Here is a 12601-nt window from a genome sequence, read left to right on the forward strand (position 1 = left end):
TATTATTGGCTCTCTAATCTGACAGATTTCAGAGATAGTTTGAGCTTTTTTTTAAGAAAAGGTGGTAATCACAGTTGCTCATGTGGGTTTCGCTTTCCTGGAAGCACTTCAACAAAATCGATATTGTAATTAAGTAAAACATTTCTGATGCTTTAAACACAAAGTTCTCAATATCCAAATTCAAAGAGGATATAAACTCTTGCAGGCGTAAGTCAAGATCTCCATCACCAAGGAGGCGATCCCCAGCAAGAAAGGAACGAAAGCATTCTCTCTCCAAATCGCCACGTCGTCGGACCAGAAGCCGGAGTAGAAGTGCTTCTCCAGTGTCCACAGTTAAGAAACCAGAGCAACTGTCACCAGAACCAGATCTCTCACTTAAAGAGAGGAAAGAATCTCCAGCTCCAGAGGCAACTTCAACAAGGTTAACAAGTGATTTTATTTAAACTTTCCTAACTCCGGTGGAGAGCATGTAATACCTTGCCAACATTGATGTGACTTTGTGGAAGTAAAGAGTTCAAATTAGTTCATAAAATTTAAGAAATAAATCAAGAATTATTGTGGATTAAGCCTCAGTAATTACTGATGAATTTAAATTTTTGTCAGCTACAATTTTTGTGTTATGAAAATGCATTTGATGGGTTGGATTTGGTTTAACTTCAAGGGCAGATTTGGTTATTGTGAACCAAGGTTATGTTTGGAGAGAGTCAAAGACTATTTCCTCGGGTGGATGGAGCTATTACAAGGGGGCATAACTATAGGGTTCGTGGTGGGAGATATAGGAAGGATATCAGAGGTAGGTTCTTTACGCAGAGAGTGGTTGGGGTGTGGAATGGACTGCCTGCAGTGATAGTGGAGTCAGACACTTTAGGAACATTTAAGCGGTTATTGGATAGGCACATGGAGCACACCAGGATGATAGGGAGTGGGATAGCTTGATCTTGGTTTCAGATAAAGCTCGGCACAACATCGTGGGCCGAAGGGCCTGTTCTGTGCTGTACTGTTCTATGTTCTATATGTAGAATGTCTTTTAAGATATCATGAAAGATATTGAAACATCCAAAGAATTTTGTGAATTTTAAGTTGTTGAAGTTCTTTCTCTATTGATTTTTATATGCATTTCTAACTTAAAATATCAGAATTAAAGGACAGAATAAAATACTATTTAAGTATGGTGAAACCAGCTCTCATTTGTTAAATTTGAATGACTATAAACTGCTTAAGTTGCACTCATGTTTAAGCATTTGAATCTCTTAGAATACTGCTCATCAAACATTTTGACTGATGTAATTTTGGGAGAAAGCAGAAAAACTTGCGACTGAAATATAGTGAGAGTCGTGTAAACATTCTGGCGTACATGTTATGGCTACACCTAGTAAGTCCCTAAATTTGGTGAAACATTCAAGATGCTAATTTTCTGCTCTCCTATAGTGATATTCTGAAAGAAATCAAGCCTGCAACACCAGAGGTGAAGGAAACTTTATTAGAACAACCTACAAAAAAGGAGAAGGAAAGAAAAGAAAGAAATAGACATCGATCACGTTCGCGGTCAAAATCAAAGTCTAGGTCCCGTTCACGCTCTCATTCACGGCCAAGGAGGCGTCCTAGGTCCCGATCGAGGTAAATTTATTCTCCTTTTCACCGTTGACATTTTAAGACCACTTTTCATCATTTCTGGTTACAAATTACAATTGCACAATTTTAGGTCCTATTCACCTCGAAGACGACCCAGTCCAAGACGGAGGTCTCCTCCTCGAAGGAGGAGTCCACCAAGGCGTCTCCCACCACCACCACCTCCATCCAGGCATAGAAGAAGTAGATCACCTATTAGAAGGTACACTTTTAATTTAAAGCCTGCTAAAGAACTGTTAAAATTAATATTCATTCCTTTTTCACAGAAGATAACTTTTAAACCTTTACTTGCAGATCAGGTGAATATGTTAAATATACCTGTCAAGTTAACACCTTTAATGATTTCACAAAAATGAATGGGATATGAATATTTGGAAAGCACTGTAGGAGACCAACACTTTTAAGACTATTAGCACTAAATGTATTTGCTATCCAACTGTAATGATACAAGTTACAAATCGTCTCCATTTCTTAGCTTTTCAGTATTCAATTGCTTTTTCTGAAGCACCCGAGCAACCTGTCATAAATGCCTCAGTCTTACTGTAAAAACGTTATGTTGAAGTTGTGACTATGGAGTCTACTTTTTGCAGTTCACAACAGACTTCACATTCTGCAAATCTGTTTTAACTTTGACCAAAACAATTATTTCCCCCTTTTTCTATCCAAATTTCAAAAGATTGGTGATTGGAACAATTTTAGAGAAGACATCCTGGTTTGACACTTAAAACAGAATTGCTTGTCATGCTCTGCCTGTAAAACAGGGCATTTCTACAGCATTGTTCTCTCATAGAATTTGATCATTGAAATAGATCTGCTGAAAATTTGCATTTCATTCACCCATAACCTCTGGTGGGAGAATGGCAGAATGGTCCTTTGAATTAGGTCAGGATTCCTGACAAGACCTTGTAAGGGCTGGAGTCTCTTGACTGCCTCAAACAAGGCCTGTGATGCAGAAGAAGTGTGGCCAGGGGCCTGGGTGCTTCCAGGCCTCAAGTTTGTCAGTCTTCAGTTGGTCATTCATGGGGCATCCTGGGATGGGATTAAATATGAAGTGCCGTGAATCTTGATGGTGAATTTTGTCTTCTTAAAGAGGTCTTTAAATCTCATCTTCCCACTCGGGCCATTTTTAGATGATTGCCACGTCAATTTTTAATGTCTATTGATTTTAATGGATTGCCTTTAAATTATCATTGTATTGATCATTCTCTTATTTCTATTGAGCCAATAGCGAGGGTGGAGGTGGGCAGTATTAATGTAATTTCAAACTAGTTCTCCAATATGTTTCAACTTTATTCCCGCAGGCGCCGATCTCCCTCAATTTCCTCTTCGGGTAGTAGTTCCTCTTCCTCTTCCAGATCGCGATCACCTCCAAAGAAGACAAAACGCATATCAATCAGCCCACCTCGCAAACCTCGCCGATCTTCTCCATCCCCTGCAACTCCACCCAGGAGACGACATAGGTCACCTGTGTCTACAACAAGTCCAATTCATAAGGGACCACGATTGTCATCTCCTCCACATATGAATCGTTCAAGGAAAGGTTACACTTCTGTTTCTCCTGCTAGACCAGGTAAATTTTATGCAAACAATCATGTAGACTTATTTGCCATTAAGGTGATTTTTAAGGAATTAGAACACCTATATTCTGCAACTTAGATTTAAATAACATTATTTTCTCTGAGGTGGTGGACCGGTTAATCTGATTTGAAAGACCAGTTCTTTTCATCCTTCTTATAGTGCACAACTTGAAATCCAGCCCTGATAATCAGTTACATGATTTTATTTTAGAAAATACTTTCACTCTGTTACTATTACACTTCGGTAGAAAAGTACATCCAAACTGTCGTTTTAAAAATAAGATGCAGATAACACGTAAGCTTTTTCAGATGTTCAGATTATTCTATGTACTATTTAGACTATTTAAATTATTTTGTTTCAGCACCAAAACGAAAAGGGAGTGTGAAGCATGATTCTGTTTCACCCCCTCCTAAACCAAGAAGATCAGAACCATCGGACTCTGGTTAGTATTGCCGCACTTTGGATGTGAATGAGGAGAGATCAAATTGCTGTCAATTGACTTGTATCGAGCAGTATGCAATGAAATGTGATTGACTGCTTTTTAAGTACAAATAATGTGACTTGAAGTCCCCTCTCAAATGCAGTTGTAATTCTGATCCCACTATAAACCAGTGCTTAACTCATTTATTGTTCGGGAAGATAACATTTATTGCTTTGTTTTTTATTTAAAATACTATTTTTTCCCAATAATTCTGTTCTATTCCTGGTCAATCATTGATCGGATCATATGATTTATAACTTTATAACTTTAGTGTCCTACTGACTCCGAGGAAGATGTTCAGCCCTATATATTTTCCATTGCAAAGAGTGTCTGTTTCTCATTTTCTGTTTCTGTGCCTTCATCAGCAGATTTGATGAAACTTTCCTCCACGTCGTTTGTCACCTCCAGACGCTACTCAGCTATTCAGTGCTCACCTTGTTGGGCTCCTATCCTCTGCCCTGTGCAAACTTCAGTTCATTCCAAACAACTTTGCCAGCATTCTGTCCAGTTTACCAAATAATATTATCAGCCCATAGTGCCTCTAATTTTAGCATCTTACCGTCATATTTAGAACATAGAACAGTACAGCACAGAACAGTCCCTTCGACCCACGATGTTGTGCCGAGCTTTATCTGAAACCAAGATCAAGCTATCCCACTCCCTATCATCCTGGTGTGCTCCATGTGCCTATCCAATAACCGCTTAAATGTTCCTAAAGTGTCTGACTCCACTATCACTGCAGGTAGTCCATTCCACACCCCAAACACTCTCTGCGTAAAGAACCTACCTCTGATATCCTTCCAATATCTCCCACCACGAACCCTATAGTTATGCCCCCTTGTAATAGCTCCATCCACCTGAGGAAATAGTCTTTGAACGTTCACTCTATCTATCCCCTTCATCATTTTATAAACCTCTATTAAGTCTCCCCTCAGCCTCCTCCGCTCCAGAGAGAACAGCCCTAGCTCCCTCAACCTTTCCTCATAAGACCTACCCTCCAAACCAGGCAGCATCCTGGTAAATCTCCTCTGCACTCTTTCCAGCGCTTCCACATCCTTCTTATAGTGAGGTGACCAGAACTGCACACAATATTCCAAATGTGGTCTCACCAAGGTCCTGTACAGTTGCAGCATAACCCCACGGCTCTTAAACTCCAACCCCCTGTTAATAACAGCTAACACACTATAGGCCTTCTTCACAGCTCTATCCACTTGAGTGGCAACCTTTAGAGATCTGTGGATATGGACCCCAAGATCTCTCTGTTCCTCCACAGTCTTCAGAACCCTACCTTTGACCCTGTAATCCACATTTAAATTTGTCCTACCAAAATGAATCACCTCACATTTAACAGGGTTAAACTCCATTTGCCATTTTTCAGCCCAGCTTTGCATCCTATCTATGTCTCTTTGCAGCCTACAACAGCCCTCCACCTCATCCACTACTCCACCAATCTTGGTGTCATCAGCAAATTTACTGATCCACCCTTCAGCCCCCTCCTCTAAGTCATCAATAAAAATCACAAAGAGCAGAGGACCAAGCACTGATCCCTGTGGCACTCCGCTAGCAACCTGCCTCCAGTCCGAGAATTTTCCATCCACCACCACCCTCTGTCTTCGATCAGATAGCCAGTTACTTATCCAATCGGCCAACTTTCCCTCTATCCCACACCTCCTTACTTTCATCATAAACCGACCATGGGGGACCTTATCAAACGCCTTACTAAAATCCATGTATATGACATCAACTGCCCTACCTTCATCAACACACTTAGTTACCTCCTCAAAAAATTCAATCAAATTTGTGAGGCACGACTTGCCCTTCACGAATCCGTGCTGACTATCCCGGATTAATCCGCATCTTTCTAAATGGTCGTAAATCCCATCCCTAAGGACCTTTTCCATCAATTTACCAACCACCGAAGTAAGACTAACCGGTCTATAATTACCAGGGTCATTTCTATTCCCTTTCTTAAACAGAGGAACAACATTCGCCATTCTCCAGTCCTCTGGCACCATCCCCGAGGACAGTGAGGACCCAAAGATCAAAGCCAAAGGCTCTGCAATCTCATCCCTTGCCTCCCAAAGAATCCTAGGATATATTTCATCAGGCCCAGGGGACTTATCGACCTTCAGTTTATTCAAAACTGCCAGGACATCCTCCCTCCGAACATCTATTTCCTCCAGCCTATTAGCCTGTAACACCTTCTCTTCCTCAAAAACATGGCCCCCCTCCTTGGTGAACACTGAAGAAGAGTATTCATTCATCACCTCGCCTATCTCTACTGACTCCATACAAAGGTTCCCACTACTGTCCTTGACTGGCCGTAACCTCACCCTGGTCATTCTTTTATTCCACACATAAGAGTAAAAAGCCTTGGGGTTTTCCTTGATCCGACCCGCCAAGGACTTCTCATGTCCCCTCCGCTCTCCAAGCCCCTTTTTCAGCTCATTCCTTGCTAACTTGTAACCCTCAATTGAGCCATCTGAACCTTGTTTCCTCATCCCTACATAAGCTTCCCTCTTCCTTTTCACAAGACGTTCCACCTCTTTCGTGAACCATGGTTCCCTCACTCGGCCATTTCCTCCCTGCCTGACAGGGACATACCTATCAAGGACACCCAGTATTTGTTCCTTGAAAAAGTTCCACTTTTCATTAGTGCCTTTCCCTGACAGTTTCTGTTCCCATCTTATGCCCCCTAATTCTTGCCTAATCGCATCATAATTACCTCTCCCCCAATTGTAAACCTTGCCCTGCCGTACGGCCCTATCCCTCTCCGTTGCAATAACAAAAGACACCGAATTGTGGTCACTATCTCCAAAGTGCTCTCCCACAACCAAATCTGACACTTGGCCCGGTTCATTTCCCAGTACCAAATCCAATGTGGCCTCACCTCTTGTCGGCCTATCCACATATTAAGAACATAAGAAATAGGAGCAGGAGTAGGCCATCTAGCCCCTCGAGCCTGCCCCGCCATTCAATAAGATCATGGCTGATCTGACGTGGATCAGTTCCACTTACCCGCCTGATCCCCATAACCCTTAATTCCCTTACCGATCAGGAATCCATCCATCCGCGCTTTAAACATATTCAGCGAGGTAGCCTCCACCACCTCAGTGGGCAGAGAATTCCAGAGATTCACCACCCTCTGGGAGAAGAAGTTCCTCCTCAACTCTGTCTTAAACCGACCCCCCTTTATTTTGAGGCTGTGTCCTCTAGTTTTAACTTCCTTACTAAGTGGAAAGAATCTCTCCGCCTCCACCCTATCCAGCCCCCGCATTATCTTATAAGTCTCCATAAGATCCCCCCTCATCCTTCTAAACTCCAACGAGTACAAACCCAATCTCCTCAGCCTCTCCTCATAATCCAAACCCCTCATCTCCGGTATCAACCTGGTGAACCTTCTCTGCACTCCCTCCAATGCCAATATATCCTTCCTCATATAAGGGGACCAATACTGCACACAGTATTCCAGCTGTGGCCTCACCAATGCCCTGTACAGGTGCATCAAGACATCCCTGCTTTTATATTCTATCCCCCTCGCAATATAGGCCAACATCCCATTTGCCTTCTTGATCACCTGTTGTACCTGCAGACTGGGCTTTTGCGTCTCATGCACAAGGACCCCCAGGTCCCTTTGCACGGTAGCATGTTTTAATTTGTTTCCATTGAGATAGTAATCCCATTTGTTATTATTTCCTCCAAAGTGTATAACTTCGCATTTCTCAAGGTTATACTCCATTTGCCATATCCTCGCCCACTCACTCAGCCTGTCCAAATCTCTCTGCAGATCTTCTCCGTCCTCCACACGATTCACTTTTCCACTTATCTTTGTGTCGTCTGCAAACTTCGTTACCCTACACTCCGTCCCCTCCTCCAGATCATCTATATAAATGGTAAACAGTTGCGGCCCGAGTACCGATCCCTGCGGCACGCCACTAGTTACCTTCCTCCAACCGGAAAAACACCCATTTATTCCGACTCTTTGCTTCCTGTCGGATAGCCAGTCCCCAATCCACTTTAACACACTACCCCCAACTCCGTGTGCCCTAATCTTCTTCAGCAGCCTTTTATGGGGCACCTTATCAAACGCCTTTTGGAAATCCAAAAACACTGCATCCACCGGTTCTCCTCCATCAACCGCCCTAGTCACATCTTCATAAAAATCCAACATGTTCGTCAAGCACGACTTTCCCCTCGTGAATCCATGCTGCGTCTGATTGATCGAACCATTTCTATCCAGATGCCCTGCTATCTCCTCTTTAATAATGGATTCCAGCATTTTCCCTACTACAGACGTTAAGCTGACCGGCCTATAGTTACCCGCCTTTTGTCTCCTTCCTTTTTTAAACAGCGGCGTAACATTAGCCGTTTTCCAATCAACCGGCACTACCCCAGAATGCAACGAGTTTTGATAAATAATCACTAACGCATCCACTATTACCTCTGACATTTCTTTCAATACCCTGGGATGCATTCCATCCGGACCCGGGGACTTGTCCACCTTCAGTCCCATTAGTCTACCCAGCACTGCCTCTCTGGTAACATTAATCGTATTAAGTATTTCTCCTGCTGCCAACCCTCTATCGTTAATATTTGGCAAACTATTTGTGTCCTCCACCGTGAAGACCGACACAAAAAACTTATTTAAAGACTCAGCCATATCCTCATTTCCCACTATTAACTCCCCCCTCTCGTCCTCCAAGGGTCCAACATTCACTCTAGCCACTCTATTCCTTTTTATATATTTATAAAAACTTTTACTATCATTTTTTATATTAATTGCTAGCCTAGCTTCATAGTCTATCCTTCCTTTCTTTATCGCTTTCTTAGTCTCTCTTTGTTGTTTCTTAAATTTTTCCCAATCACTTGTTTCTCCACTATTTTTGGCCACTCTGTACGCAGCTGTTTTTATTTTAATACTCTCCTTTATTTCCTTCGTTATCCACGGCTGGTTCTCCCTTTTCTTACAATCCTTGTTTTTTGCTGGAATATATTTTTGCTGAGAACTGAAAAGGATCTCCTTAAAAATCCTCCACTGTTCCTCAGCTATCCTACCTGCCAGCCTGCTCTCCCAGTCTACCTTAGCCAATTCATCCCTCATCCTATCATATTTCCCTCTGTTCAAACAGAGGACACTGGTTTGAGACCAAACTTTCTCCTCTTCCATCTGAATCAGAAATTCGACCATATTGTGGTCACTAGACCCAAGAGGGTCCTTCACAATAAGATCCTTAATTCTACCTACCTCGTTACACAATACCAGATCCAAAATAGCTCGTTCCCTCGTCGGTTCCGTAACATGCTGTTCAAGGAAACTATCCCGACAGCATTCTAAGAACTCTTCCTCCATTCCACCCTTACCGACTTGAGTCTGCCAGTCAATGTGCATGTTGAAGTCCCCCATGATTATTGCCGTTCCGTTTTTACACGCATCCCTTATCTGCTTGTTTATAGCCCTCCCTACCTCAACATTATTATTTGGAGGCCTATATACCACACCTACTAGTGTCTTTCTCCCTCTACTATTCCTCATCTCTACCCATAACGATTCCACGTTTTGTTCCTCAGAGCCTATGTCATCCCTCAGTACTACCCTGATATTATCTCTTATTAATAGCGCGACCCCACCACCTTTTCCTTCCTGTCTATTCTTCCTAAACGCCTGATACCCCTGGATATTCATCTCCCAGTCCTGGTCACCTTTCAGCCACGTTTCTGTAATGGCCACTAGATCGTACCCACTTGTGCTGATTTGCACCATCAACTCATTCACCTTGTTCCGAATGCTTCGTGCATTCAGGCAAAGTGTCCTTATTCCAGCTTTTATCTGGACCCGCTTTGATGAGTCGCGAACACCCTCTCCCTCTACTCCCTTATCTAAATTAGCGCCTTCATTCACTTGCACCCTCTCCTCTACCATTAATTTTGTAATTCCCCTTACCCCTGCATCCTCCCCCCCATCAATTAGTTCCTTGATCCTAGTCAACTCTTCTAGCTCCCCTCCCCCCAACCTATCTAGTTTAAATTCTCCCCAGTAGCCTTAGCCAACCTACCGGCCAGGATATTGGTCCCCGTGTGATTCAAGTTCCACCCGTTTTTTGTATACAGATCACCCCTGCCCCTAAAGAGGTCCCAATGGTCCAGGAACCTGAATCCCTGCCCCCTGCACCAGTCCCTCAGCCACACATTCATCCTCCACCTCACTCCATTCCTGCCCTCACCTCCTGCACACACTGCACAAAAACTGCCCCATCCGAACTATTTGACCTACAAAGGTTCCAATCAATATTTGGAAAGTTAAAGTCCCCCATGACAACTACCCTGTGACCCTCACACCTATCCATAATCTGCTTAGCAATTTCTTGCTCCACATCTCTATTACTATTTGGGGGCCTATAGTAAACTCCTAACAACGTGACCGCCTCTTTCCTATTTCTAACTTCAGCCCATATTACCTCAGTGTGCAGATCCCCCTCGAAGTGCCTTTCCGCAGCTGTTAAACTATCCTTGATTAACAATGCTACTCCTCCACCTCTTTTACCAGCTTCCCTACACTTACTGAAACATCTATACCCTGGAACGTCCAACAACCATTCCTGTCCTTGTTCTACCCACGTCTCCGTAATGGCCACAACATCGTAGTCCCAAGTACCAATCCACCCCCCAAGTTCATCTACCTTGTTCCGGATGCTCCTTGCATTGAAGTAGACACACTTCAACCCACCTTCCTGTCTACCGGTACCCACCCTTGACCCTGATACCTTCCCCAATACCTCACCACCCTCAACACTGACTTCTGGACTACAACTCCTTTTCCCACTCCCTTGACAAATTAGTTTAAATCCCCCTGAAGAGCCGTATCAAATTTCCCTCCCAGGATATTGGTGCCTCTCTGGTTCAGGTGCACCCCGTCCTGTTTGTACAGGTCCCACCTTCCCCAGAATGTGTTCCAATTATCCACGTATCTGAAACCCTCCCTCCTACACCATCCCTGCAACCACATGTTTAACTGCACTCTCTCCCTGTTCCTCAACGCGCTATCACGTGGCACCGGTAACGTACCAGAGATGACCACATGTTTTGTCTTGACTTCCAGCCCAGCTCCCGAAATTCCTGTTTTAAATCGCCATCTCTTCTCTTACCTATGTCGTTGGTACCAATGTGTACCACGACTTGTGACTGTTTCCCCTCCCCCTTAAGAATCTGGAAAACACGGTCCGAGACGTCACGGACCCTGGCATCTGGTAGGCAACATACCATCCTCGAGTCTCTTTTGCTGCCACAGAATCTCCTATCTATCCCTCTAACTAACGAGTCCCCAATAACTATTGTCCATCCGCTCTCCCCCTTACCCTCCCGAGCCACAGAGACAGACACAGTGCTGGAGATCCTCTCACTGCGGCTCACCACTGGTATGTCGTTCCCCCTCAACCGTATCCAAAGCGAAATACTTGTTGCTAAGGGGAACGACCACAGGGGATCCCTGCACTGACTGCTTCCTCCCAGCCCTCTCACCGTCACCCATCTATTTTCATTCCTCGGAGTAACTGTATCCCTAAAGCTTCTGTCTATGGCCACCTCTGCGTCCCTAATGATCCTAAGTTCATCCAACTCCAGCTCCAGTTCCCCCTCACGGTTTTGGAGGAGCTGCAGATGGGTGCACTTCCCACAGGTGTAATCAGCAGGGACACTGACGTCGTCCCTCACCTCAAACATAGTGCAAGAGGAACATTGCACTGCCTGCACACCCATCCCCTCTAGATACCTTGTTTTTTAAATCCCTTCATTCTTTGCCCTTCGCAGTTCCTAATCTCCAAGTCTCACAACTCTAACCAACATCAGTTCTCTTCTCCTGCCCACATACCAACCTCACCCACCATTGACAACAAAGCTCCAACCATTTAGGCTTTGCATTCTTAAACCCTCAAATTTCCCCCTCATCCTTTTATACCTCTCAAAATGTTTTTGACCAAGCTCTTGGTCTCCCTTCCAAGTAGCTCTTTCTTTGGCTTGGCGTCACATCTGTTTTTAAAATATTATGCCTTGTGGTGCATTTCTATACTGAAAGGGTTTCAAAAAAATCTTCTCAATATAGGTGATGCCAGCACTGCTATGTTTATTGCCCTTTGGGAAGATGTTGGGGTGTTCTATTGAAATTCTGCAGTCTGTGGTTAAGTTGTACTCTGCTGCTAGCCATATGACAATGAAGAAACTATGATCTCTGTTCATGTAAAGATATTGAGTGACTTGGAGGGGAACGTGGAGGTGATGGTGGTCTTGCACATCCGCTGCCCTTGTCCTCCTCTTGGTGGAGATTGTGGATTGCCAAAGAACCCAACCCATGGGGATTTGCTGCGGTGCATCATACAGTGCATAATGCAGCCAGATATGCTGCTGGAGGGAGTCAACGTTATAGGATACTAGTGAAGTGGACTCTTTGGGCTTGAATGGCATTCTTATAAGTGCTTCATTCATCTGCTTAGTAGACAGTATAAAAGCTTTGGCTAGTCAGCACTGAATACCCAACCGCTGACCTGCTCTAGTAACCATTTTACTGGTCACTTCTGATTTCTGGCTATTGATGGCACCAGATTTTTAATGTGGCGTATGTGCTTAACATTCTCAGGGAGGTGGTTAGACACTCTTGCTGGAGATAGTCATTCCCAACACTTGTGTGGCATGATTGTTCTTGTCATTGAAGTCTGCTGCACATGTACATGAACTTCTTCCTTACCGGAGAAATTGAGAGTGGACTTGAATGCAACAAATCAACGTGAAGAGTCCCAGTTCTGACCTTACGATAGAAGGAAGATCCTTGATGAATCCTCTATTGAAAACTTGGCCGAAGATGCTGCCTAGAGGAACCCCTGCTACAATGTCCTAGCCCCATTGATGGCAGCTGTCTTTGTATCA

General features: G+C 43.9%; 1 protein-coding gene across 9 annotated transcripts in view; it reads left to right on the forward strand.

Annotated features, from left to right (window-relative positions):
• The window catches only part of srrm1 (serine/arginine repetitive matrix 1), an 83745-nt gene that overhangs the window by 28509 nt on the left and 42635 nt on the right, over window positions 1-12601 (forward strand). For all 9 annotated transcript variants that reach the window (XM_078237917.1, XM_078237922.1, XM_078237920.1 and 6 more), the window contains exons 6-10: window positions 206-421; window positions 1429-1617; window positions 1703-1831; window positions 2931-3199; window positions 3569-3649. In XM_078237917.1, coding sequence (XP_078094043.1) covers window positions 206-421; window positions 1429-1617; window positions 1703-1831; window positions 2931-3199; window positions 3569-3649 — 884 coding nt within the window. The remainder of the gene's footprint in view (window positions 1-205; window positions 422-1428; window positions 1618-1702; window positions 1832-2930; window positions 3200-3568; window positions 3650-12601) is intronic.

This window comes from Mustelus asterias, chromosome 21 (genome assembly GCF_964213995.1).
Source record: "Mustelus asterias chromosome 21, sMusAst1.hap1.1, whole genome shotgun sequence".
In the NCBI taxonomy this organism is placed as follows: Eukaryota; Metazoa; Chordata; class Chondrichthyes; order Carcharhiniformes; family Triakidae; genus Mustelus; species Mustelus asterias.